Source organism: Aplidium turbinatum, chromosome 13 (genome assembly GCF_918807975.1).
Source record: "Aplidium turbinatum chromosome 13, kaAplTurb1.1, whole genome shotgun sequence".
Lineage (NCBI taxonomy): Eukaryota > Metazoa > Chordata > Ascidiacea > Aplousobranchia > Polyclinidae > Aplidium > Aplidium turbinatum.
The window spans coordinates 22307683-22333686 of NC_137484.1; the positions used below are offsets into that span (position 1 = coordinate 22307683).

The 26004-nt window shown below is 38.8% G+C and overlaps 1 protein-coding gene across 1 annotated transcript in view; it reads left to right on the forward strand.

Moving 5' to 3' along the window:
* LOC145782373 (glypican-6-like) overlaps positions 1-24654 on the forward strand; it is a 39532-nt gene extending 14878 nt beyond the window's left edge. The window contains exons 3-13 of the mRNA XM_082594158.1: positions 9305-9437; positions 9858-10035; positions 10375-10455; positions 11994-12159; positions 17407-17537; positions 18464-18682; positions 19168-19337; positions 20068-20283; positions 20675-20853; positions 21322-21391; positions 22199-24654. Coding sequence (XP_082450284.1) covers positions 9305-9437; positions 9858-10035; positions 10375-10455; positions 11994-12159; positions 17407-17537; positions 18464-18682; positions 19168-19337; positions 20068-20283; positions 20675-20853; positions 21322-21391; positions 22199-22325 — 1670 coding nt within the window. The 3' untranslated portion in view covers positions 22326-24654. The remainder of the gene's footprint in view (positions 1-9304; positions 9438-9857; positions 10036-10374; positions 10456-11993; positions 12160-17406; positions 17538-18463; positions 18683-19167; positions 19338-20067; positions 20284-20674; positions 20854-21321; positions 21392-22198) is intronic.
* Positions 24655-26004: the final 1350 nt, after the last annotated feature.

Consider the following 26004-nt stretch of genomic DNA (forward strand, 5'->3'; position numbering starts at 1 on the left):
AATCACTTACTTGTGAAAATAAATTCATAAACTTTATCAACAGTATTTTTATATGTTCGTTTCAACTTATAATGAATGTTGAACGGTTTGTCTCGCTGCCAGGATACCTCATTGGCACTACCCTTGTTTATAACATTTTCGGCACCAAAAATAGGCTTTTTGTACAAAAATTCTTTGCTTGTAAACGTTCGATTGATGTAACAATGTCATGATTTGTTGACTGGGATGCGTCCGCAGATGACCGGTGACTGTGTTTGCTTTCACGTGAAACAAATTTTTCTTTTTTGCATAAAGCGACGTTCAAATGATGCTGAGAAACATCGTGAAAGAGCGTGCATAACTTATGAATTGATTTATTGTCTCTCTTCTTGGAATATGTTGTTCATTCTATTTGCTGTGCAGCGGATAGCTTAGTTATTGGTCAGTTTATTAGTATTGCGCGCTATCGTGGCAAAACTGCTCGAAAAAATCTATTTCAAAATTTAATTTTGTTAGTTAAGCATTACAACATGCACACAAAAGATTTGTCAATGATTGGACGGCAGAGATCAGTTCAACCACAGCAATCGCCTTTGGTTGGTATCGAACCAGCCACCTCATCCACATAACACTTCAACTTCCCAATGTAGCGATGCCAACGCAATTAGAACCGGTTCAATCTTCAATGAGTTTCGTTTGATGCGGTTTCCCAAATAACAAAATCCGTCGTTTTTACATTTCAATGTTAAAATGGCGGATTTTGCTGTCTCGGGTTAGTTCTTTTTGTAAAGTGGCTTATAACCCTTATAACAGACCAGTCGCGGGCTATCAGTTTTCATTGGGAGTTCCCGTTTGAACAGTGGCTCTCAATTCATGACAACATTGGGGGAATGACTGGTTAGGCTTTTAGCATTTAACTTTGCGCCACTTCTTTTGATTGTAATTGAGCATTAAGTGTAACCGTATATCCCGTATTGCCTGGTGATGGCTGACAGAATCTTTTTTGTTCGGTGACTTGTCTACAACCAGTTTGATGTGTTTGGTAACTACTGTTTCCGTTGTGAAATTTATTTTGTACATATCAGTTCAACTGCAAACACGTTTAGACAACGCATGTGAATGTCTCATGTCAGCAACACTCTCCAAATCCCTCTCACAGGTCGATAAGAAAGGAGGTTGCCTGCCTTCATAATGTGAGAGAAAACAGCTTTTGTTTGAAATTCAATTTTTCAACTAGAAAATTGATCTTTTTTTATTGATGCAACGTCTAAAGTCGTAGACGTTGAATCAATGTGATAGACCCATTTTGCCAGTGGTGAACTCGTTTTAACAGATCTAAAAACGGATCTTTGAGAGAAAATCAAGTGACCCCAATCTTGCATTACTTTGTTGTGATATGATGTTGTTTGAATGAAAATATGTCTAAACTTCCAATAAATAACGCTTTGTTTTAACAGCAGAAGCACTCGCCCACAGCAAGGGCACTTTCCTACTCTTAGCCTCTCACTTACTTATCCTCTCATTTTTCTCCACGAGCTTTTCACATTTGTTTCATTTGGTTATTAATAACTTTAAATGATTGTAAAAGTTGCTTCCAATGCCTAAAATCGCCAACGTTCTCTAAACTTTCATACGTGTGTATTTCTTATCAAAAAAGTTTTTGAAGCATCCAATCAAAATAGCTACTTTTGCGTAAATTTGTTATAACTTTATGTCCGTTTCTTTAAAATGAGTTAAGTTTCTCTAGTGAACGTTCACTTTAAATTGAACGTTGATCATGAATTTTGTAAATCTTTTCCTCATGTTACCACTCAACAACACTTGTCTTGAAATTATTACTTTTCTTCACTTTTCTTTTGGGCCGGTTATAAGGGATAATTGCGATGGCATTTGTGAAACCTTTAGACGCCTGCCAATTAAGAGATTTTCTGTCTGTATTTGGATACAGTTGGACATGTCAAAGAGTTGTTTTGCGGTGCCACTCGTTGCTCAAGGCTTGGTTTGACATGCGTGTTGACAGCGAGCACTCTTTGCCGCGTTGTATTGCTGGATGCGCCTTTGTCATAGTTTATTCTTTCTACATCACATGATTGCTTTGTTATGTTAGAATAATTGAATTGTAATAAATAGTTACGGTATTGCATTTGCATAACTTGCTGATGTGTAGTTCCATGGCCGGTAGTTCTCAAAATTTCACACTGGCTTAGACAATAGACAATTAGGCATGGCAAGTTTTTTCTGACTTAGATTTCCTGTTGCTGCTTTTCTTTGTTTGAATTTGACGCTCTGATTCTTTGTCGAGTTATAAAATTCAGACGAAAGAATCTTACTGATTGAAAATTGCTTGATCTTTTGGAAAAATTCGTATAAAACATGCTTCCAACACATCAATCCGAACGAACTTGAAATCAAAACTGGATCGATTGAGCATTTGTTCATTAGTTCCTCTTGTTTGTAAATTAACCGTTGAAGTTGTTTTTGGTTTTGAAGTCATTTACCTTTCAATTTGTCTCTTAGTCATCCCCTGTTATGGCAAGATTGTCCTGTAATGATTGAGGATTGTTTTGTCACAGTTCGCCCCCAGGTCGCCAAGTCCTTCATGTACTTGCCTCAACAGTGATGATTGAATACTTTCAGTTTAGTGAAGTGCTATTGTGTGGGATGAGTCGGACCTTAACTCGTACAATGATTTTTATCGTATGCTGTATGTTATCTTAAGCAAATAATACAATTAGCTTTATATGAAAAACTGCTGAAGTTACACGATTGCTTCATTTATTGATGATGTCATTCTTTATGCTGAAGAAGACCAGCTAGAGAGTGAGTCATGATGACGATTCAGAAAATTTTGTTTTCATAACAATTAGGATGCCATATCAACCACGGTGTGGTAAACCGACAAGACATTAATTTAAACAGTTTTATTTGACATTGTCATTGATATACGGAATGTTATCATGAAAAATAAGCCACTATTTCTCGCATACGAACAGTACTGCACACATTCTTTAGTTGATTGGAAACAGTTTTTTTTAGATTTTTTTTAGGATTCTCGGATTCTTTACAGTTGGAATTAATGCAGTGCTAAAAGTTTAATTTCTGCGCTCATGTAAAGTTTTTCCAATGGAATGTGTCGTTCTCCAATTGTTGCTTGATGTTGCATTGTTTTCATAAAATCTGATAAGTAGACAAAGAATGAAATACAAAAACGTGGTAACTGCCGTGTCAGATTTAGAAGTTGTTTTCGGTGATGGATTGTGATCTTACAAGAGAAATTATGACGTAACCTGATGGAATTCGGTCTGACCTTTTGCTGCACCTGCATTTTTCGCTTTCGTTCACCGTGAAATCTGAAAAGAAAATCAAACGCTACTTTTTGACGTATGGATTTTCACCACTACTTGTGTCAATACACTAACAGGAACCAACGTATTATAAAATATTGAATTCGTTTATTTATTTTTTTATTACACAACAATAACAACACAAATAACAAACACACAGAGAAAACAATACACAGATTTCTCATCAGGCAAATTCGAGTCTACATCTGTCTGCTCATCTAATTGCTCCATCACACTTTGGTGCCAAATATGGTAACTTAACGCTGCAAATAACATCAGCAACATGATCGCGGGCGATGTTAAGCTCTTGCCGACATAACACGCATTGTGAGGGATCATAGTCGTCATCGTGACGTCACAGTGACGTTCGCTAGCCATTGCGCGGTTACTGATCATTTGCATGTTTGGCAAGACAGTGTTTTTATTCAACATTTTAAGAATTCCTATTCTTACCATTTCAGTTTCATCGTTTTAAATTTAAAGGAACGACAGTAATTACAGTGGGTCCATGTTTCTGAAAATTGTTTTTATTAAAAGAAAAGCTTATGTCAGAATAAAGTACTGTATTTCACATCGATAAGATCGTAACATGCTTACGACACAAGCGAATGCCGAGACACAGGTTTAGCGTTTGTATCGATTTCTACTCGGTTGCTTCGACGTCGATACGTATCTCCGCGTCCACTTTCAGGCATGTCTTTTGAGTGCCTTGCCAAAGAACAGCCGCATGCTCTTGAGCGGTATCGAACCGGCCCCCTATCGAGTGGCGTACCAGGGCTTATTCCACTCGGCTATGCAGTCGACTCAGTTTCCTAACCACTAAAGTAAGAATTTCTGGCGTAACCCAATCAGCAAATCAGTTCTTTTTGCATTGAAAAACGTTTCTTAATTGTTGAAATAGCATAAAAAAGCACGTATTTGTTAAGTCTTATCAGTTTGTAAGTGTTTAGCTCGCGTATATTTAGAACAGGGAACAATCCGCTCTTGTCTTTTACTTGCCAGCTTATCATGTGCTTGAGAAACTGATAGGATTCGTACAGTGAAGATACGTCGAAATGTTTGCAGCTGATTAGAAGTTGTGTTGATTTGCGGAGATATTCCCAGACACCAACCGTCAGTGTAAAAATGACGGAATTTACTGTCTGGATTGAGACCAAGACGCCTTCCATTGCGATGTAGCATAATCAGTAGCGTGTTACGAATTATAAACCTAACATTTTTGCTTGCTTCATGGCAACAGCCTCTGTTTACAACGCTATAGTCTACTCTATGTACTCGCGGTGCGCAGTGAAATCTATTGGTAAATGGGTAGGGACAAAACAGAAGCAGCTATTGTTGAACGATCTGCACGACGAAGCACCAACTTGCGTGCGACGGTGCAGTGATACGAATCAGGCCAACTAAACCTGCTTTAAGTTTTCCAGAACCCCCTTTTAGCATACGGAAAATTGGCAATCACTGTGTAATACAGTTACCGAAATGTCGGTATCAACGAAGATGAAATTGACAATGTCACTGACAACTTGCACGTCTGCAACACATCACTCACAGAACAGCCACACCTCGCTCTGGAGTGGATGACTGTCTTTGTTGACGCCTCCTTTGTGTTAGTTAAAATCAGAGGCGTTTGAAAGCAAACTGAATGCCCCAACTTAGCAAAGTTAAGCGGCAGCTACAAATTGTGAACTCATCCGCGTATTCATTCGATTTTCTTCAACGCCTTGATGGTGGAAGGTTTAGCTAGTCGTCTTCTTCCATTGGTCATTGGTCACGTGACTATAGTTGGTGATTGGTATGCTATGTGCATTCAGCATGCCATCTGTGAATAAGTAAGCCAAATACCAAAACAGTCCCTAGCCAGCCAATGATTTTTTTACATTAATTAACATTACATACATTACATTAATTTTTAACATCTACAGACGTTGAGTCAATGTAAAAATAACTGATTTGCTGCCTGGGTCGTGCGCTTGACGACAGAAAATTTTAAATGCAAAACGGAAAGAAAAATTAAGACCAACAATCCAACATCTGCAGCATCGGTCATCATTTGGTAGCTCGACTGCTCACCTTGTGCAATCTGTTCGATTGGCAGAATCAAATTTCTTGTCAAAACATTCTCGACCAGAAACGAAAGTTGTTTGTGAAACTAACGAGGAGAAATCAAGCAACAGTCGATATAAATTGTTCCCAAGTTGTGAACTGACAGTTTGTTATTTTGACTCGTTATTGCTCCTTTTTTAATACTGAAAAAATTCTGGTGTTACTGTTATCAGGATAAATTGCTTTCTAGCAATGATTGCATTCTTCGTCTGATGCGGTATAAAGTAAAAGCAGAAACATACACAAACTGTTCTATTGGTTCAGCAATGTATGGTGTACCATGGTAAAGCGCGTTTTGATGATACACTCGGTCATTTTCGATTCACATTGGTGTTCCCTTCATTTCCAATACTTGCATTAAGTTTCAGTCACTGAATTCTTGGCATCTTGCGCTGCTGTTTTGTGACTTTCGCTACTTTCTTTTTCAACTCGGAAACTTTACAGATTTAATTTCGCTTTTTATGCTCATGCTGTTTTCTCATTGTTAATGTTTGGTGGCTTCCTCAGCTCTCGCATACCAATCTTGGAGATTATGTGGCCGCCTGGTGTTTGTTTTCGTGTTTATGAAATTAAATGAGATTCTTTTGGTTCAGTCTCAACAAAGTTAAACATTGGTAAACCGCCAAGCATCGCTTTCTTCCCTTTCGCATTTTTGCAAAGAACACGCCTCGATTTCGATTGGCAACTTTTTCCAGTCAGCAAATTATGTCATTTTACATCGTTTTTACGTCTGCTGACGTTGAAGCGATGTAAAATGGTATTTTTTTTTACTAGAAAGGGATAGATTCATAATAAAATAGAAAATCTGGTTGGTTACCAAATAATGACAATGGCAGGCAGTCACTTGGCCGAAATGTTAAAATACCATCATAACCTGCCAAGAAACTCAGCTCTTATTGCATTGATTCGACGTTTGCATACTTGCAAATGCAATATGGCGAATTTATGTGTACCAACAAAAACATGTTGGCAAAACTATTAAAGCTAATTTGAAATTTTTAGCACAAGGAGAGAAAAAGATATGTATAAGGCGCATTTACAAAGGGATGTAGAAAAGCTTGAATTGCTGTTGAAAGCTCTCATCATTTTCGCGATATCGTGTCCATTTTTTTTTGCCGTGCGCGAACCACACGCAAAACATTTTTGGAATAAAAACGTTGTTTGGCCGCACCGTCTGTTGACATGGCAAAGTCTTTTGGGAATGGTAAAAAACGATTTATATCCCATTATTTATTCCTATCGCAGCACTCGAACGATTGTTTCGTTTATTTGTTGCATTCAATCTCGGCCAGTGGTTCTCAACCTATGGGTTGTGACCCAAAGTTGGGTCGTCAGAAAAAAGTTCTTGGTCTCTTGTTTTTTTTTCAAACAAGAAAAGTGTTTTGTAAAATATATTGCAATAACGCAAAACCCTGCAGCAAGCCTCTAAGCTCCTTTATCTTTCTGGCGACCAAGCATAAACTACCAGAGCTCCTTCCGACCAAATTCTCGCGCTCGGCAGCCAAAATAGAAAATACGTTAAAAAGTTGCGTTTTTAAAGATCCATTGGACTGTTGGTTGATGTGTTTTTTCATTTACGAAACAACAAGGCCATGAAACATATTTGCAGTCGTAGCCTATTTAAATGCACTGCTTCCCAAGTAGGTGTAGAGCTAGTCGAATTTCTATCGGTCGACGTTCAGCCTTTTTGCGAAACTTTTAATTGCGAAATATTTTTGTCGGTGTGTGAGAGACATTGCCTTGTTTACCTTGTTTTTTGCTTTGTTCAAATACAAACGAAGTGGAGTAGCTTGTGGACGCTGGCGACCAAACATGGTCTACCGGCGTGGTAGTTTCGGAGGCCATTTAACGACTTGTCGGTGGCCATGGCCGCCTGGAGCCTCGTGGCCTGCTATAAGTGAAGCTGCGTATATCGATTGTTCTTATGTTGCACCTCGTTTCATTCTCACTTTGTTTCTGTTGTATTTGGCCGATCTAAAACGTTATCAACACGTTATGTTGCCATCATGTTTTTCTGAATGCATTCAAAGTGTGATAGGCTAGCAGGTTATGCTTATCGGCAGCAAAATTTTCTAAACTTCACTTTTTAGAAAATTTGGGTCGCATCAAAAAAAGGTTGAGAATTTTGATCTAGGCCACATATTCAATGCAAGATTGATGGTAAAATGCTGACGTCTGTATCCGTCAGGCTTTAATCCACTCTGCCAGCTACTAAACCCTCGGCACGTGCTTGCTAAGCCCAAGCGGTAGCTGAGCATAGACGATGTTCTAATTTTTAAGCTTTTTAAAATCTCAGGGCTTTGTGTTGCTGGGTTGGCTTGAAACAACATTGCTGGGACTGTACAGGCCAGCCTATTGTTACGTCATTGTATCAGTCTGATGTCATGTGTGTTTGCTGCTTATGAAGTTAAAATAAAAATAAATATTAAAAGTATCGCCATGTAGTTTTGATCTCCAGGTAGCCCGAAAATTACCGAAGGATCATAATTCTAAACCATGACAATCAATATGTAGTTTGCCACTTTTATGCTTAGTTTTTTGCCACCTCTGTGCGTGTTTTTGAGTGGAAGTGTATTTTGGTCTTGCTCACTTTTGTGCCTTGGTATTCGTCATTTTATTTTCACGTTGTTGTGCCGGAAATTGCAACAAGCTCACTAGTCAACAAACAACTTGCTAAATGCTAACCCTTGGTGGAAAAACCGCGAAAAAAATTGAATTCAACGTTGATAGAATTTCTAAGGTCCACACTTCCTGCAGCGGATTCGCCAATGTCACCCCAAGGCACGTTTGTTTTGCTTTGTTCGTTTTATATATTTCACTTTGATATGCCTTCACACAAGGGGTTTTCGAAAAGGATTTGTCACACTGACTGTCGTTGGTTTGCGTTTTCTCTGCGTCCAACCAGATCAAGTTTCAACGCAATTTCTGTTAAGTTTTTGTAAAAACAGATTTGATCAACCGCAACATTTGCCTCAATTTCCAAAAGTACGTTTATTTTGCATGTGTGCTACCACCCAGCCACCAGTTGAATCATTTTTTTACATTTCCTTAACGTCTGCAAACGTTTAATCAATATGAAAATCAGTAATTTGCTCCTGGGCAATTCATTCTTACCTTTGGTTATGTGTTTTGGTGTTTGTTTTATTTTCATTTCTTGTTTATTTATTCATGAACATATTTGGGTGCCAGTTGTCTTGGTCGGTTAGATATTTGGTAAATGTCAGACGTTTATCCAACCTAAAGTTACAGTAATATTGCGTTTAAAGAAATATAACCTACACTACATCAGTTTACATTTAGATTTAATAGAGTTTACACCTGGAATATTGAAATTGTTGATTTCTTTTTGTGTGATTCAGTGGTTGTCCCATCGTAGCAATGCTATAAGTTGTGTTGATTTTTAGAGTTTTAGTTATTTATCAAAACTCTTTACTTTTTTGACAATATGATGGTAAAAGCACGAAAATATAAAGTGTCACATTACTGTTGTTGGATTTATCACAGGTTGTTGTTGTTGTTGTTATACCATATGAGCATTGTTACAAAACAAGATATACCATTTCCACTTAAAGTTTGCTGTACTTCTAGAATATTACCATAGAGTTTACAAATTTCTATTTTTTCACTAGTTTCAATCAAAAAAGCTGTACGTTTTCAAACTTTTCTTTTTTAACGTCTTGAAACCTTAAACTGATTTAAAATGTGGTTGTTTGGATGATATCACGGACGTTACTTCCTCTGGTGGTGCGTTACTGTGTTCGTAGAACAATTTATTTCAGGTCAACGATCATGCGGGGTCTCAAAGTAGCGCATCCCTTCTAAACACCCTTTCAGCACGTAGACTCACGTCGCAATTATTTCAACAATTCCTTTTTCAGATTTCTTCATAAAGTTGATTGAAAATGCTCGGAAGGCCTTGGATGATTTGTTCTTCCGAACGTATGGGACTCTGTATTCCGCCCACTCAGCTGTGTTTATGCAGCTGTTTGAAAATCTCGACAATTATTATCAGTAAGTACGCTGGTCTGTAAAAATAGACTTTTTTTTAAATTCATGTCATTCACATTCTTTTCATAAAAGAAGAAGGTCATTTCTAAATTTTATCACATTCTTTATTTGCTTGATCAGGGCTACATTATCACACTTGACTCTTGAACTAAAACTGTATGGTTGTGCAACTATACCACTTGAGCAATTCCTTATCCATCATTTTCTATCTATTTTGATTTAACGTTACTGTGTTGCAAAAAAAGGTTCTAAGCTGTCCTACCCAGAAAACAAAATCCGTCATTTTTGTATTAATTCAACGTCTAAATCAATGTAAAAACGACGGATTTTTCTGGGTGAATGTTGTCAACAGAATGGCCTACATTTTTTCTTTGTCCTTGAAACAACTTTGAGGTTAACAACGTTTTCTATCTTCTGCAACAGCGGGGAAGCAGTGGACGTTAGTGAAGTATTCGACAAGTTCTTCACAGTTCTAACCCAGAAAGTGTTTCAGCTTATTAATCCCAACTACATCATGAATGATGATTACATGCAGTGCATCGCCGATAACATGAACACTCTACAACCCCTTGATAGCAGCCCTGAAATTATCTCTTCACAGGTATACTATGCTGTCATAAAGTAAACTTCTTGTCACAAACCAGTAGTTCACATTCATATTATTTGGTAAACCCACTAACTTGTTTATTTGTTTATGTTGCTTACGTGTGTATTCACAAATACTGCATTGTTGAGTGACAATGGACCAAAACTCATAATCCCTTTCAACCACATGGGGTGGGTTAGTTATCGTCCGACCCAAGCAAACAAAAATTACCGTTTTTACATCGTTTCAATATCTGGTGAGTGGTGACATTAAAGCGATGCGAGTGTCTAATTTTTAGCTGGTCTTACGTTAGACATTCTCACACTCATTGTGTTTAATGATTTTTCTTTATAGGTTCAACGAGCTTCCATAATTGCAAAAACATTTGTTCGAAGTCTTGATGTTGGTAGGACGGTGGTTCAAAACCTGGCCAAGGTACTTACTTCAAATCTTTGGTTTTTCTTGCTTTATAAGAATGAAAATTGTTTGCTCTGTATTGGAGGTTTGTTTGCCTTTGTTGTTGTATCGGCATTTATCCAGCAGATGTCCATTGAGAGGGCGCGATGGTTTAGTTCAGGGATGTCCAACCTGCTGCCCGCGGCCACAGTGCGGCCCGCTAGTCATTTTCACTCCAAGTAGTATTTTGAACTTTGAATCTTAGCTTAATTAAAATATACCAGTCACTCAGTCAGCTTTTAGGGGCGCAGTAAGAGTATAGTCTGGGAGCAACAGGATTATGTATACCGGTAACTATAAGACTCGAAGAATTAAAGCATGCGTTTAGTACTTGGGTAGCCTAGTGTTGTGTGTTCCTATTTTCAAAAATGAAATTAAGGGTTTTTAATAATTGTTCCTTTATGTATGTAGTATACCCATTTTTCTTGAAATTTAATAGGTTCTGCGGCCCATTGAATTATTTCAAGTGACAAATGCGGCCAACCATAATAAAAGGTTGGACATTCTTGGTTTAGTACTATATCTTATCCAGTTGACAACCGGATCTTTAGAAGACTTTAAAACTTTAAAAGTCACAATACACAGTTTTGATACCGCTACGAACAACGCTTCTACACGACATTGTGATGTGACAAAATCAATTAGTGTAGTCTTATTTGAAAAACAATTAGTTTTTAACTTTTACTCAGAATCATGACCATAAAGTAAACAATTTCAACACAAGAATGCGCGTGTTTTTTGAACTCAGCTTATCATTTGGTTTGATAAGTTTACTTTCTGAGGGTTCAGTTCAGCGCATGCAATCTTGCAATCTGATTAGATATTTTTTTTGTTGAAAGAACGTTATGTAACGTTCGTTATACTTGTTTGTCTACCAAGTTCGGATCACTTTCAGTTACATCAGAGTCGGCTTGAGAACATGTTAACAATCCGCCAATTTATCAAAGAGAGCTTGTGATCCTTGCTGGGATGAGTTTCGGCGTGGACATAATGAAGTGATTGTGTTCGATGTTGCAGTGCGAGTTATGACGTATACTTGAAAGTTGAAACCCTGAGAGTCTAAGATACCAGGCAATCAAAGGGAACGTGTCTAATAGTTGTTACAAATTTATCTTATGTTTAAGCAACGTTTTGGAAAGTTTTATTAACGTGTGAAGTTCTTTATTGTACAGAACAGTTGAGTTAGAAAAGTTGCTTTTGCTAATATGAAACCAAAAGTATGTTTTTGATTAAAAATCAAATTGAGTAAAAAGGCAGCTTGTTCGTTTCAATCGCTTATAAACAATGATGGAGGACACAAAGGTAAGCCGGTCACCAAATCAATCGTTTTTTAGATTAATTCATCATCTTCAGGAAAAAATTAAACCAATGTGCACAAGGAATGGTTCGCTAAACAGGGAAGAGATCTCGTTTTATGTAGCGAGGTCGCTTATTCAGCATTGTGCATTTACTGCACCCACTACATTAAGTGCAATACCGAAAAACTCGGTTTCGAAAGTTATTTTTTATTTTTGCAGTTTACTCCAAGTGAAGATTGCGAAGTCGCCCTCACAAGAATGACGTACTGTTCTGCTTGTCAGGCCATGCCATCTAGTAGGCCTTGCAATCAAATGTGCATGAATGTCATGAAAGGATGCTTGGTTGACTACCATGCCGTTAGCAAAGTATGGAAGGAATATATAGGTGAGCTGACAGTTCAGAGCGGGCAAGAGAGAGATTACTTTTTCATTTTCAGGTTAAATTAAACACTTTGAATGCTGCCTCATCGCATCATTTTGTTTCGTAAGTTGTTACATAATTTACGAAAAAGTGGTCGTAGAATCGAACGGCGCGAGAACGCGATGATTTCATTGGGAAAATGGACATAATTGCTGCACTGAAAACAATCGGAATCTACTAATGAGATGAGACAAAATCATTTTCCGTCGCTCTTACTTTAGAAGCAATTTTGTCTTCGCTGTTAGCATTGTACGTATTTCTTTTGTACTCGACTGAGTGCGTTGAAATACATCGTCGCTTTGTATGGACATAGTATGGAGTATTTTTGTTGAAAATCATTGTTGTTTTGGTCTTTTGGAAAAGCAGGCAAAGCACCCTTGCATATTGTTTGTTCAATGACAAATTACTTCACAAACTATTCGTCTTTGAAGTTTCGAACAATGCTCTTCTTTCAAAAATGTTTTGTTTTCTACTTATTGTAGCTTTTCGGTGAGTTGTGTCAAAATAACAATAGTACGCCACAAGTGTTGCGGTACATGTTTACAACTAAAAGAGCAAGTTAAAATTACCGCTTCCAAGCTGCAATACAACTAACATCACACGCAGTTCTAAGAATGATGTCAGACGACTGAACCTGAAATCAAATCTACCTGCTCTTATTCAACACAACTAGTCCACACAGACAACAAAGAGGTCAGACCTCCTCACACAACTGCTTGCCATTGCGAAATTGTAAACCAAAACAATTGTGACGTCACAAAGCTTCAACAAAGCAATGGCGCGAAAACTAAGAGTCTTTGTTGCGATGTAATTGATGTTTTTGCAGCTTAATTTCTAAGATTTTGCTCGCCCCTACCCTGACGTATGTTCTTCCACCAAGTCTGCAAACGATGTACTGTATACTTGACATGCATAATTTCTAAATTATTACTGACCCCGTGAACCACTCAGGGCAACACGACTAGCACGTTTGAGACCTGCTGCTGCTGCGGCAAAACTGCGGCAGGAATTAGCGATGATGATGGCTTCATGTTTACATCGCCATTGCAACACATAACAATTAAGATTCGAAAAGTAACCTGCGGCATACAGCAGGCTTGTTATTATGACGAGACAATGGCAACAGACTTACAACAAATTGTATCACTTTTAGATTAACCAGCGTCGTTTCAAGGTAGGGTTGCCAGATTGGGCGCGCTTTTTTGGCCGGCGCCCAATTGGGCTACTTTTATTTTTTAATATATTATAACTTTTTATGTAAAAATTGTATCATGTTTAAGATTTTTACCTAATTCGTAATTATTTCATTGAGGAGCAGCGTTTTTGGAGGCCTCGGTCAGGCAGGGTTACCAGTTTGGTATAAAGATGCCAATTTTCAAAAATATGCATGTTTAGGTTTTAATATCTGGCAATCCTGGCAACTTAAGTAATTCAGGTTTTTATGAAAATGCAGTGGAGTGGACATCAGTTCAGTTTGTTTTTATTTCTGATCATCACAACGAAAACAATATATGTCAAACATGGCAGGGGTCTAAAAAAAGGTAGAAGCGACAAAATACGGACGCTATAACGTGCATAATGCCAAAGCAGGACAATCAGTTATGGCATGGTCGCAACACCTTAATAAAGTTTTTACATATGTGGAAAGATGAGAAAAAAAGGCTAGTGAATTTTTTTAACAATTTATATGAGTTAAAAAAAAAAAGACAAAAAAGATAGTTTATTAATTTATAACCAAAAATAAAATGATTGATTGATTGATTCTACGTTGATCGACCTTGGTGGGTTATCAAAACCGTTTGACGGTCTTGAGGGGAACACTCTTGAAACGTTAGCTCATCACGTAAAGCAATTAAACCATTTTTTGTGTTACTTGGTGTCAGGCGCAGATCTATGGGGGGGCCCTGGCCCCCCCCCGAAATTTTGTGAGAAATTGTTGAATGGTTTGATATGCTTCTAAACAGCTGATATTAGTCCCACAGCGGACTTACAACCCCCCTTTGGCACGCGTGTGACGTCACGATACTGAGAATGATGCTTTCAGTCTCCATGTCTCTAAAACAGAGTTTGCCTAATTTTAAGCGAAACTGCATTAAAAGAGCGAGTTTTGCCAATACCAAACATTCAAACATCTCAGCCAGGAATTAGCAACAAGAAAACATAGAGACTTTGCTGTATTACCGAAAAAATGCCGAAGAAAACATGATCTTATTCTTTTGCTATGCCACCGGACAGCACCATTTCACAGGAATATTTATACCCATATTTTTGTTGAAAATGCTCTCAGAATGCACCAAATTCAAAGTAATTTTTCAAATTTTTCTGGGGGAGGCCCCCCAGACCCCCCGCCGCTGGGTGTCGCCTTTGGCGAACACGCGGCTTCGCTCGCCGGCCGTCAAACCCCCCAAATTCCTGGCTACGACACTGGTTGTTCATATTTGTTTTTTCTTACTTTTCAATTCATTTTCAAATTTTCTGGCCCCCCCCCCCCCAAAAAACAACTCCTAGATCTGCGCCTGCTTGGTGTGGTACCAGTACTTGTTTGTAGTTATTTTAACAAACAGTTGAGTGAATGCATGGTTGCTAATCTGTCTGAAAGATGTGAAAAACTGGAAAAACACCTATAATTTGGGACTGATGATCAAGCCCTCTGGAAGAATTTTGTATAATCGCCTATCTCTTTGCTTGGGCTCCAATTAGGGCTCCATTTTAGAACCCCCAAAAAAATTGGACTACTTTTGGGCTATTTTTTGCATAAGCTTGGGCTCTTTTTTATATTAACCTCTGGCAACCCTATTTCAAGGACGAAATGAACAAATGAATTCTTTCAACGAAATAAACAATCTTTGCAAAGCCAGTTTGATATGATGTATCTATGAACTCCACTTAACTCGCTATTAATTTCGCCTGACCTTTCACCCCTAACTTTGCAGTCTTTTACCACCCAACAAAACTTGATTTTCACATTGATTCACGGTCTGCAGACGTTAATTCAATGTCAAAAAGACTAAATTTTTGACATGGTTGTAGCGTTTGTGCTTCTAATTTTCATGTTTATGTGGCCAGGTTGTGTTACTTGATCGTACAATGCGCAAGAAACAAGTGTCTTGTGCGACCGATCATCTGTTGGCTTACAAGTGACAGACAATAATTGGAAATGAAATTCTTCTTGCAGTTCATATTCATGATCAGCTTGGGCGCTTGGTATAACAAGCAGTGCGAGTTGTCATTGAAGCACTGTTGCTATATTAGTTTTACTTCTAGAAAGTGCAACGTTTACTAGTGGCGTAACTATTTAGCCTGCAAACCAGCTTCTTTTTACATTAAATCAACCTCCGCAGGGCGCAGACGTTAAATTAATGTAAAAAAAGCCTTGTTGGCTGCGTGGTTTCAAGTACACGATTGGGGTTCATTGTTTTTAGCCTGAAGTTCACAGAGATTTAAAAATAGAAACTTTTGTGACATTCATCAAGAATTTCGTTTTGTTATGAAGATTCTTTTGAAAGTGACATCCCTGCTTGCAAAATCCATTCTTTTGCACGGTCAATCTGATCACTGTAGACGTTGAATCGATGCAAAAAGACATATTTTGTGATTTTCATTGTAAAAATGACGGATTGTGCTGTCTGGGTCATAGCATCAACATGGCAGAAACACTTTGAGATAGTAGAAGAAATAATAGAATCTGACTTCATGGGGCGAAATAAAGGAAACCATTCCCGCATGACAGCTTCTCACTGCTAAGTCGCGTATGAGCCGTGACTCATCGCTTTCACGTAGTTTAATGTTAGATTTGTGCAAAAAAACACAACTTGAATTGTCGTAATGGGTTTTTGTCGCTAATTTTTATCCTTCTGTCGCAGAATTTATGTAAAATGGTCGAATTGTAATGAAGGAAAAGCTTTTAATTTCCACGCCACAACCTCATGCAGCTGGGTCGACTAGTTTCATCGCTGGTTATACCATCGAAGTGGTTTGTTTCAAAAAGCCAACTAAATGATCATATTGATATGTAACTTACATGGTTACCCCGCAAATACCGACTGGAAAACCAAACATGAATATTATTTGAATGAGCTGAAGATGCTATTATTATAGCGAAACTGTTTCTTTAATAAATTATGTTAAAAGATTAGATTGTACAAATGCCAGCATTCATATGAATGCAAAGTGGCACTATTTGCATAAAGATAGCCCTCACCCAGGATATCGACAATGCCAGAAAAGGTTAATCATTTACTTGTAATGGCAGGTTGAATGAGTTTAAAACTCGCTCAGAAATATTCTATGTCACTGAACATCATAACTTGTTTTCTCACCATCGTCATGTACAGCGCCCAGAAGCATAGTTTGACTGTGGATTTGGCGCTATATAAACCGTATTGTCATTATTCATAAATACCATTAGCCTTGATGTTCTTGCAGCTCATCGGTTGAGTCGCCAAACTAGTTGCTTTACCGTCTGCTTCATGCTTGAAAATCGAATTGCCATTTTACATCGTTTCAATGTTTGTCGACGATATAACACAGCAATTTTTGCTTGCCAGTAGTCTGTACCTGCGGTCATTGTGGATCTCATGTTCTACTCCCAATCATCGTTCACTAGACAGAGATAATTTGCCCAGGGATCGTGTTACTGTTACATCGTTTGTGGTTGCGGGGTTTGTCTACTGTCTAGCCCCAGATAGCAAAATCCGTCATTTTTACATTGATTCAACATCTGCAGACGTTGAATCAATGTAAAAATGATGGATTTTGCTGTCTTGCGTCGTCGTATCGCTAGTTACCGTCACAAAACTTCATTACGTCACTCTCAAAATGTGTTTTTTGTTCTGCGCGGCAAATCACTTCATTACTTTTCTCTGTACTGTACCACTACTTTTCTTGAAAAATCCACAGCCGTTTGGGCGTTAATCCATTGGTTTTCAGAGTGAACCTTTTTTTGCAAAGTTTAAAAGCCTAGATCTTTTATCACTTCTTGTTCTTGCTTCTGCATACATCATTACTGGTTGGCCCTTATATTTTCGGATAAAGACCTGGTTTCTTTGAAGCAGAATGGAGAGCTTGATTTAACGATTGCCTGCTTTTTCATTCAAACAAAATATTGAAGAAATGTAATTGGTTGATTAAATTCGACAGATAATACATGCTCGTGTGTTTATTAAGTTGGAAACATTTGTCAATCGAATCACATATGACTTGTTCCCACAGATGCGATGCAGACTGTGCTAAACCGTCTGGAGAGTCCGTTCAATATTGAATCTGTGCTCGACCCGTTGGATGTCAAAATCTCGGAGGCTGTCATGGTCTTGCAGGAGAATAAACTGGACATCACTGCGGCTGTGAGTAGCCAAGAGTTTTTTGCTTTACGGTGTAGGTTTGGCCCAACCAGCAAATCAGTTCTGGTTTACACCGGTTCGAACTGGTTTATTTGCAAGGAAGTGGTGGTGATACGAAGGTATATGCAAGTGATGCGGTCAGATGTTTTTTTCTACCTATAAGAAACGATACATAGAATAAACAATATTGCGCTAGAACTTGCCAATAATAATGACACCTGAAGGGACTTTCGAAAAAGTGTCGCTATAGCGAAATGTCAATGTGGCCTAAGACACTACAGCCGCATTCTACCGGTAGTTTGAAAACGGGACTTGCAACATATGCCACCATGGCCAAACTCTAATGTGTTAGATTTATAGAGACGTGGAGATCGAATACTGAGAAGGATCTGTAGAAGTTATTGAGGCCATCCAACGAGAATGGAACTTGCCATATTGTGTGTATTAGATTATTATTAGATTTAATATACAAGATTGCACCACATATGTATGTTCAATTTGGACATATGGACGAACTGAGTCAATGTTGCTTTGTGAAAGCGACAGTCTGGAATTATTCCATTTGCCACATGGCAAACGACTTGTCTCATGTCGCCTGTTACGTCACAATTTCATTGAATGTAAATTTTATTAAGAAATCAACCGTATACGATGGCTTGTCATACATCGGGGATAATGACCCAGACAGCAAATCAACCGTTTTTTACATTGGTTCAACGTCTACAGATATGTTTTGATGTCTAATATCGGGTGTCATTTGATTCTTTCTATCGCCCTGATTAATTAAATGTTAAAACAACTTAAATTACATTATAATAACGTTGTTAGCCTGACGTCATCTGGTCACCAACCTTGCCACGTTTCATGGAGGAACTATGTAGACGTGCAGTGTTTACTGAGTCACGTATTGAAGATCTTCATTCATGCAGGTGTTTGGATCTTGTGGTGTTCCAGAGAAGAACCCGAATGCCACTAACGCGCTGGATGATTTCAGCAAGATGACACACAACATGAACTTCCAAGATCTAGATCCTAACTTTTCTTTCATGGATTCTTCTCACTCGGACTACTCTTCCTTTGGAGAAACAGATACAATTAAAGACTTTGACTTTTCCGAGTCTAGAAGAACCAAGAGATCAACAAAGAAGGTAATCAGAGCTTATGGTTAGTTTGAATGCTATCCAGGTATATTGATAACTGTGTTGTTTATGAAATGATGATGTTGGCTGCATGGCCGAGTGGTGAGAGCCCTAGACCGTCGTCCAGAAGGTCGCCGGTTCAACACCGCTTAAGAGCATATGGCTGTGTCTTTGGCTAAACATTTAAAGACATAAACTTGAAGCCTGAAGAGTGAAGACGGATGCAAAAATTAGCTTCCTTGCCTTCCTATCCGTTTAATTTAAGTGTTCAACTACTGGGCGCTTGCTTAGCGTAATCCTGGATACGACAAAATGATGTCGGTGGATACGAACTGTTGTCGGTCTCCGTAACTGTTTTCGGACTTGTGGTTTTAAAAATCACAAAAATCAAACTTTAGATAGGATTTGTCAGTGGAGAGAATTCCCAGACCACTGATTGTAAATCATTTAAATTAATTTGCAATTTCGCTTTCTCTAACTCATCCACTTGACAGTCTTCCTCCCGGAAGAGGAGCAAACCTAATCATGGAGGACGCAAGGATCGCCATGAAAGACACTTGTGGAGGAACAAAGAGGAAAAGAAGACGAAGAAAGTGACAAATAAAATGACGATGTCGAAGGAACATAGAAGGATGTTGAAGCATTCCGGCATAGAAAAGACCAGGTGGATGTTATCCTATGCATGTCTGCAGCCAGTAAAATCTGGCCATTTTACATTGATTTAATGTTTGTATACTTTAAATCAATGTGGAAAAGACTGATTTTGCTGGCCTTTCACAGTTGTAATTTTATTTCGTTTTTTGTAATTATTATGTTTCTTTGCACAAAACAATATTTTAGCAAACAAACATCGAGTCCAAAAAGTTGACTGCCTTCGCCTTCGAATTTATCGTCTGTGATAGCAACATTCAAGTTCGTAGTTGGCTCAATATCGAAAACTTATTTGTTTACGGTATAAGGGGAGCAAAGGACGTAAAACTGTGCACTAACTATAACTATGGTTTGATTTCAGTTCGTTGAAGATTAGCAGAGCAGAGTGGTGAGAACGCTAATTCGATAGGGCGCCGGTTCTACACCGCTCCTAGAACGTGTTACTGTGTCTTAGCAACACATTTAAAGGTGTATCTTCGATTGCGAAGTGGCGCCCCTTCGACTATATAGTCCTTGGTTTCTTATGATTGTGAACAGTTCTGCTCTAGAGAGAAGTGTCTCCGGCTCATCTTACGGTCATGGCCTTATTGGCCTACTGAACTGGTGATTATGAGCTGGAATGCAGCTTAATGGCGTCAACATTACATTCTCTCAACAAATATTTGCTTTCCATGTTATGTTTCACATCGTTTTAATGTTTCGTCGACGCCATGATGTTATTTTAACAACATGACTGGTCACAGATACACGTACAGCGAAGAGCAAGACGCGATTGATAAGCGTAAGCACGCCACAGCACATACGGCGCTCGGAACGAACCTGGCAACACTGGTAACTGATGCCAAGAAGACTTTAGCAGAGACTCGTGATTTCTGGATCATGCTCCCCTCTACTTTCTGTAAAGATGAAGCAGATGAAATCAATAGCACCACCTGCTGGAATGGAAAAACTATAGGAATGTGAGTGTTTCATTTTTACAGCAGTAACAACACCTAGTAAATAAAGATAACAGAGAAAACACATAGACATTATAGTCGTTAGTATACTGGCGTGGTGTAGCTCAAGTTCGATTTTACTGTGTCATGTGATTCGATTTTCTCTCATGCTTCTTTAATATCTTCAGTTTTATGGCAATCGCTTTTTCTAATTGCTGAGCTTTTTTGGTTATATAAACAAACTTACAAATCGTCAGATACGGACTAGAATAGCTGAATGGAACAGACATCCACGAGCCACCTGTCGGTTATGAAATTAAAGCAAACGTCGTGTTTTTGGCCAAAATACAAATACAGCCTAGTTATCCCTACTAGATGTGTCCGTATCTTGATTTTTGTGTTTCACCGTTCGCAGATACGAGCATTCTGTTGTGTTGAATGGTTTGAAGCACCAGCAGGGCAACCCTGAAATCGCCATCTCCGAAGACCATCTCAGCCATTCTATCGTTGTCGGCCAAATCAATGAGCTGAAGAAAATCATCTCTGAGCTGAAGAGTGTCTACAGAGGCCGAGACCCCCAGAATGTCATTGATGGTATGTTTTTAGCATAGCGACTTTTACACAATTATTTATGAAGGCCGTTATGGCTTGTAGTCTAAGCCATTCGTACAACTCAGACAATCTGTAGACGTTGAATAAATATAAAAATGACGGATTTTGTTGTCTGGAAAGTTTCACTGCCACCGAAACTTCGTTTGTAGAGACATTTCTGAGCAAAAAGCCCCGTGTTTCATTGCCTGGTTAGCTTTCGTATATTTGTGCTCTTCATACGCGAACACGAACATCTTATGGCTATCTGATCAACAAGACTGCGCGGTGCACGCGGCTGTGTCTTGCTTTTAGGGCGCGGAAGCCAGGATATGAAACAGCCAAGACCGACCGGTGACCAGCTAGAGAAGGTTTCTGACCGTTCACGTCATAGACGATAGACTATGTTGTGACAATCCCGGTGTATGCGTGTATTGTTGCCACATACTCGTTCTGACGATAACATTGTCACAGATGACGAGTCCGACTTCTCCTCCGGAGACTGGGGGTCAGCGGAAGGATCTAGCGACTTAGACGATTACAGGTAAGAATGTTCACACCTAACTATTGTTTTTTCAACGTAATAGTTACATCAATTGACCGTTATGTTGTTTTCTTGGAGTAAACAATTATAATTTAGAACATAATTGCAACTCATGAACAAAAAACATCAAATTGTCTTCTTGAAATTTTTCGATCCAGTTACATTATCACAAAGTACATTAATACATTAGTGTAATGGAAAACGAAACAGGGGCAGACCACCAAGAATTTGGACTAATGATATGAAACACTGGTCAGAGCTTGATTGCAAAACTGCAAAAGAAAAATCTCACAACAGAGAAACTTGACGCTTCATTGCCTCCAACTCTCGACGAGAGGAAGGAACTTAATGATGATGATTATTATGCATTTTCGGATATCTTAGACATGTTCAAGATGAGAAAGAAACATATTGCTCATGTAAAGTTTGTCCCATCCAACCTTAGCATGCAAGCGTTAAATCAATGTAAAAACTAGTTAGCTTGTTGACGGGGAACACCGAAGTCTTTTGTATCCAATCACCGCTACTGGGGCGAATGAATGAAACGTTTTCAGCTGCTATCTATTTGCTCGGTCTGATGGCGCGTTGGGATGGTACCCTGGTTCACCTGTCGGTTGAAGGAAAGGCGGCCGAGACTCGAGAGAAACTGGCCAGTCTACTCTCGTTGGTGCAGAAGGCTTTTCATGTCAAAAACCTTACCTTATGACACCATCTTTGCTTCTAATTGCTGGTTCGTAATGAGAGTTAGAATGTATTCTTAAATCTTTGTTGTTGGTTGGTGAATGATACGTCCCTTTTCATTTGCAGACCATCCACCACTTTGAAGACGACCACGCTGGTTGTGTGTGCGGATTGTGGGAGTGGAAACTCTTTATCTCAAGGCTTCATCTCTATCTTGGTGGGGCTCCTTGCAGCTTCTTGGGCGATAATGTAATTTTCCTCTCTCCTTGGATTAAAGTTTTTTTGCATTCCTGCCCGGATTAGGAAAATTACCTAAGTAGAAACCCCACCCTGAGAGCTGTTTTGGTCCCAATAGAAACTCATTCTAACGCGTTGTTTTAACGTTATTTTACGTTGGACAAGCCTGAATACCGACTCTCTTTTATAGCAACCAACTGTGCTGGGTCATTGTTGTTTTTGTAATAACGCTACCGTTTGTATTTCGAATGTTTGTTTGTTATCGACGCACCCAGAGCCAGATTGCAAAATAGGTCATTTTTACATTGATTCAACGTCTGTATTGACGTTGAAGACGGGTTTTGAATTGGATTTTAAAATTTTGAAGTTTTTGAATTTGAAATCAATTGACGTTAAATCAATGCAAAAATGACTGGTTTTGCTGTCAAGGGAAGCACAAGGAAAGGGAAAGTGTAATTGGAATCACACCATAACTGACCACACTTTGCTCCGTAAGACGCAGAGGTGTTTATGGTGAACAGAATTTGAATTAAGCGAATCTTGAGATCCTGATCAAGATCTTGAGGTGTTGCGCTCATTGAAAAACATGTTTTGGAACCACCGTGGTTGCGGCCAACTTGGGTTGAAATTTTTTTTTCTGAACAGCTCAATCGAAGTAAATTTGAATGCCGACTGCAACGATCAAAGTGACGCCTGGGTGCGTCCGTTATTTTTTGCTATTATGACGTTGTTTTTATGTGTCTTAATGTAGAATTGTGCTCTTGCTACTTTTCGTTGAAACTTTCAGAATTGTTGATCATGTCTTTTCGTTGCCAATTTTTGGGGCTTTTCTTCTGCAGTTTCACCACTGGCGGCGCTGCTAACAATGCACCGATGAAGATTGTTATTTGTCACCGTTGCTCATGTAGCAGAACCCAGACAGCAAATCAGTCGTTTTTCACATTGGTTCAACGCCGGCAGACGTTAAACCGATGTAAAAAAAAACGACTGATTTGCTGTCTGGAAACTGAAAAGTTACTGGCAATGTTGACTTTCGTTTGTATTGGCCACATCCGAATGGTTGTTTTTATTTTTGAAAACTTGAAAATTCTTAATCATTATTTTGAATGGAATCACCGATCATCTTAAGCGACCAGTTCCTCATTGATTGCTTGTATTTTTGCTACTGGCCTTGCGAACATGTTCTTGCCGTTACGTCATGCCCAACAAGTGACTTTTTGAGCTGGGGTGTCTGCGCTCCCAAGTGATGTGATTGTTTGTACGTCAGAAAAAAGCTCAAGTGTTGGGGCCGAATATTTTATTTAAAACAGTGGAGGTTTCGTCACACTGGGGTCGCATTGTAGATATTTGGATCAGTCGTTCACGTTCTCAGCCTTACTATTCCCACCTGGATGTACTGAAGACCAAGTTTTTTAGAATTTAAATATTCTTTTCATATTTTAAATGCCCACATTTTTACAATTGCATGACGCGTTTAAAAAAAAAGACAAACAAACCCTTGTTTGTCAATTCATTGCTTTTGGGTGATCATGTTCTTCCCAATTTAAGTGATCCGATTATCATGTGCCACTTTATAGTTTTGCTACTAGTCACAGCTTTTTTACTTTATCTCGCCGCTCTGTCCGAGGTTTCGTCATTCCTCCTCATCATAAACACCATTTTATTCAATATTTGCTAAGTTTTGTGACCCGCCTTTTCCCATCTTCATATAAGCTTTTTCTGCAGTCATTGCATATATTGTAACAGCCAGGTGGTGACAAGTTGTTCGCATATCTGCTTTTGGTCGTGTTTGCAATGATGCGATTTATATTTGCTGTTAAAACGCTAATTGGCAAGCGGTCGCAGTTAAAGCAAAACTTTCTTGCAAAAGTGTTGTGAAATTGTAACAAATCCTAAAAAGTGACTGCTTCAAAACACAACAAGCTACCTTTGGTTTACTTTATATTGTAGCCAAGCCGAGCTTTCTAAATATGGACATGGGGACTCATTTAATAATGTATTTGTTGAAAAACAAAATGAAAATGAAGCCTTTTTGCGATAATGCTTTTATTACATTTGTTTACTTGGGCCTCCATAAATTTGTGCCACATTTATTCAATTGGTGCCTTCGAATAGTGACCAAATTTTATAAAACTGATGCTTTTTTAAAAGTTGGCAAAGGCTATGCAAGGAATACACAGCATTGTATCACGTGGCAAGTGTTTCTGTGCGGGTCATCACGATTGTAAAACTAAACTTGCAGGTCTTTGAGTGACATACACCGAACTTTTTTGTACGAAAGTGTCTCCTTTTACACGCAAGTGGCAGGTATCTTTGCATGTTTAATAAAATGTATAAATCGCAAACGGCAGTACTGTAGTTATTGTAACAATTTGCATAAACAATGCTAGAATGTTCCAAAACACTTGTGTTTCATGGTACGGTAATCACAGTTTATACACTACACTGACTACAGCCTATAACAGTAGTAGTCACAGTAGCGTTGACTTTTGGACCTGGGCCTTGCCTGGGCTCTGGATAATTTTAGAGACCAGGCAACATAAAGAAACAACATAGTATTCATTGGATACATTGCGTTTTTTATAAATGTCTTGATATAAGGTCCAAGCATCTTATTGGTACTGAGTCCAAAATATCCTTTCAACTGCCCTGGGAGTCATAAACGAACCGTATCAGGAAAGAAAAGTTGGTTGGAGAACCAAATTGTTGCGTCTGTCCAGATATCACAAGGCGCCATTCCTTCGCTTGTTTCTTGGTAGGCCTATGACTTGTATCTCAATCTTATTGATTGATTCTATCAAGGTTCCTCCCCCCCAACCGGGGGCGTCATGTGATATTTGAAAAACGCACTTCAACAACTTGGGCGTTATTAAGAGTCGAGTGTAGTGATCGCTGGACCAGCGTTGAGGTTAGAGTTTTGCACAACCCTACGCGACGGCTTACCAATTGTAAGTTTGAAAGAGGAAAAATAGGATGTTTGGTTTGGTTTTGGTTGGTTTTTGAGTCTTCATCCACGGACTGACAAAGCATATTGATAGGTTATTCCTGGTAGTTCCGCATACTTGTAGAATGTAGAGGCTCTTGACGCAGGGCCGGTTACCGAGATTAGATGTCAATGCAATGATAAAGTGTAACCTAGACTGAATATGAAACTTGAAGGATTGAAAGAAGAAAATATCGCCTGATAAGCTAGGCTACTGTGTAGACCAGGGGTCACCAAATGGCAGGCCGCATGCGGCCCGCGGAAGGTATCAACGCACAAGTATAACCCAAAATACTTTTCTTGGGAAGTTAAACAGCATGAAGGCAAAAAATACTTTCCAGGAAGCATATTTTCGCTTTGCATACGATTCCACCGATCGACCAGTGAGATTATAGTTCTAGGTAGGTGTCGTTTAAAGTTATTCCTATGCGATGTCCAGCCACACTGTCCCAGTGGTTGATTAAAACGTCTGTTTCTTTCTCCCTGTTGTTGGAGCCTCTTTTTCGCTGATATGTTTGCAGGTCACTATTGTTGCCTGTATTGCGATGTGTCAAATATTTCCTTGTTCACTGAAACTTAATGGCAAGATACCTTTTGTGAAGCGAAGTGACAACACCACTCTTGCTTGACGATGAATATTCTGATGAAATCGCTCGCCTCGCTATAAGTGCGCAAACAAGTGGCCTCGTTTATTAGGCATTGTTAAAGAACT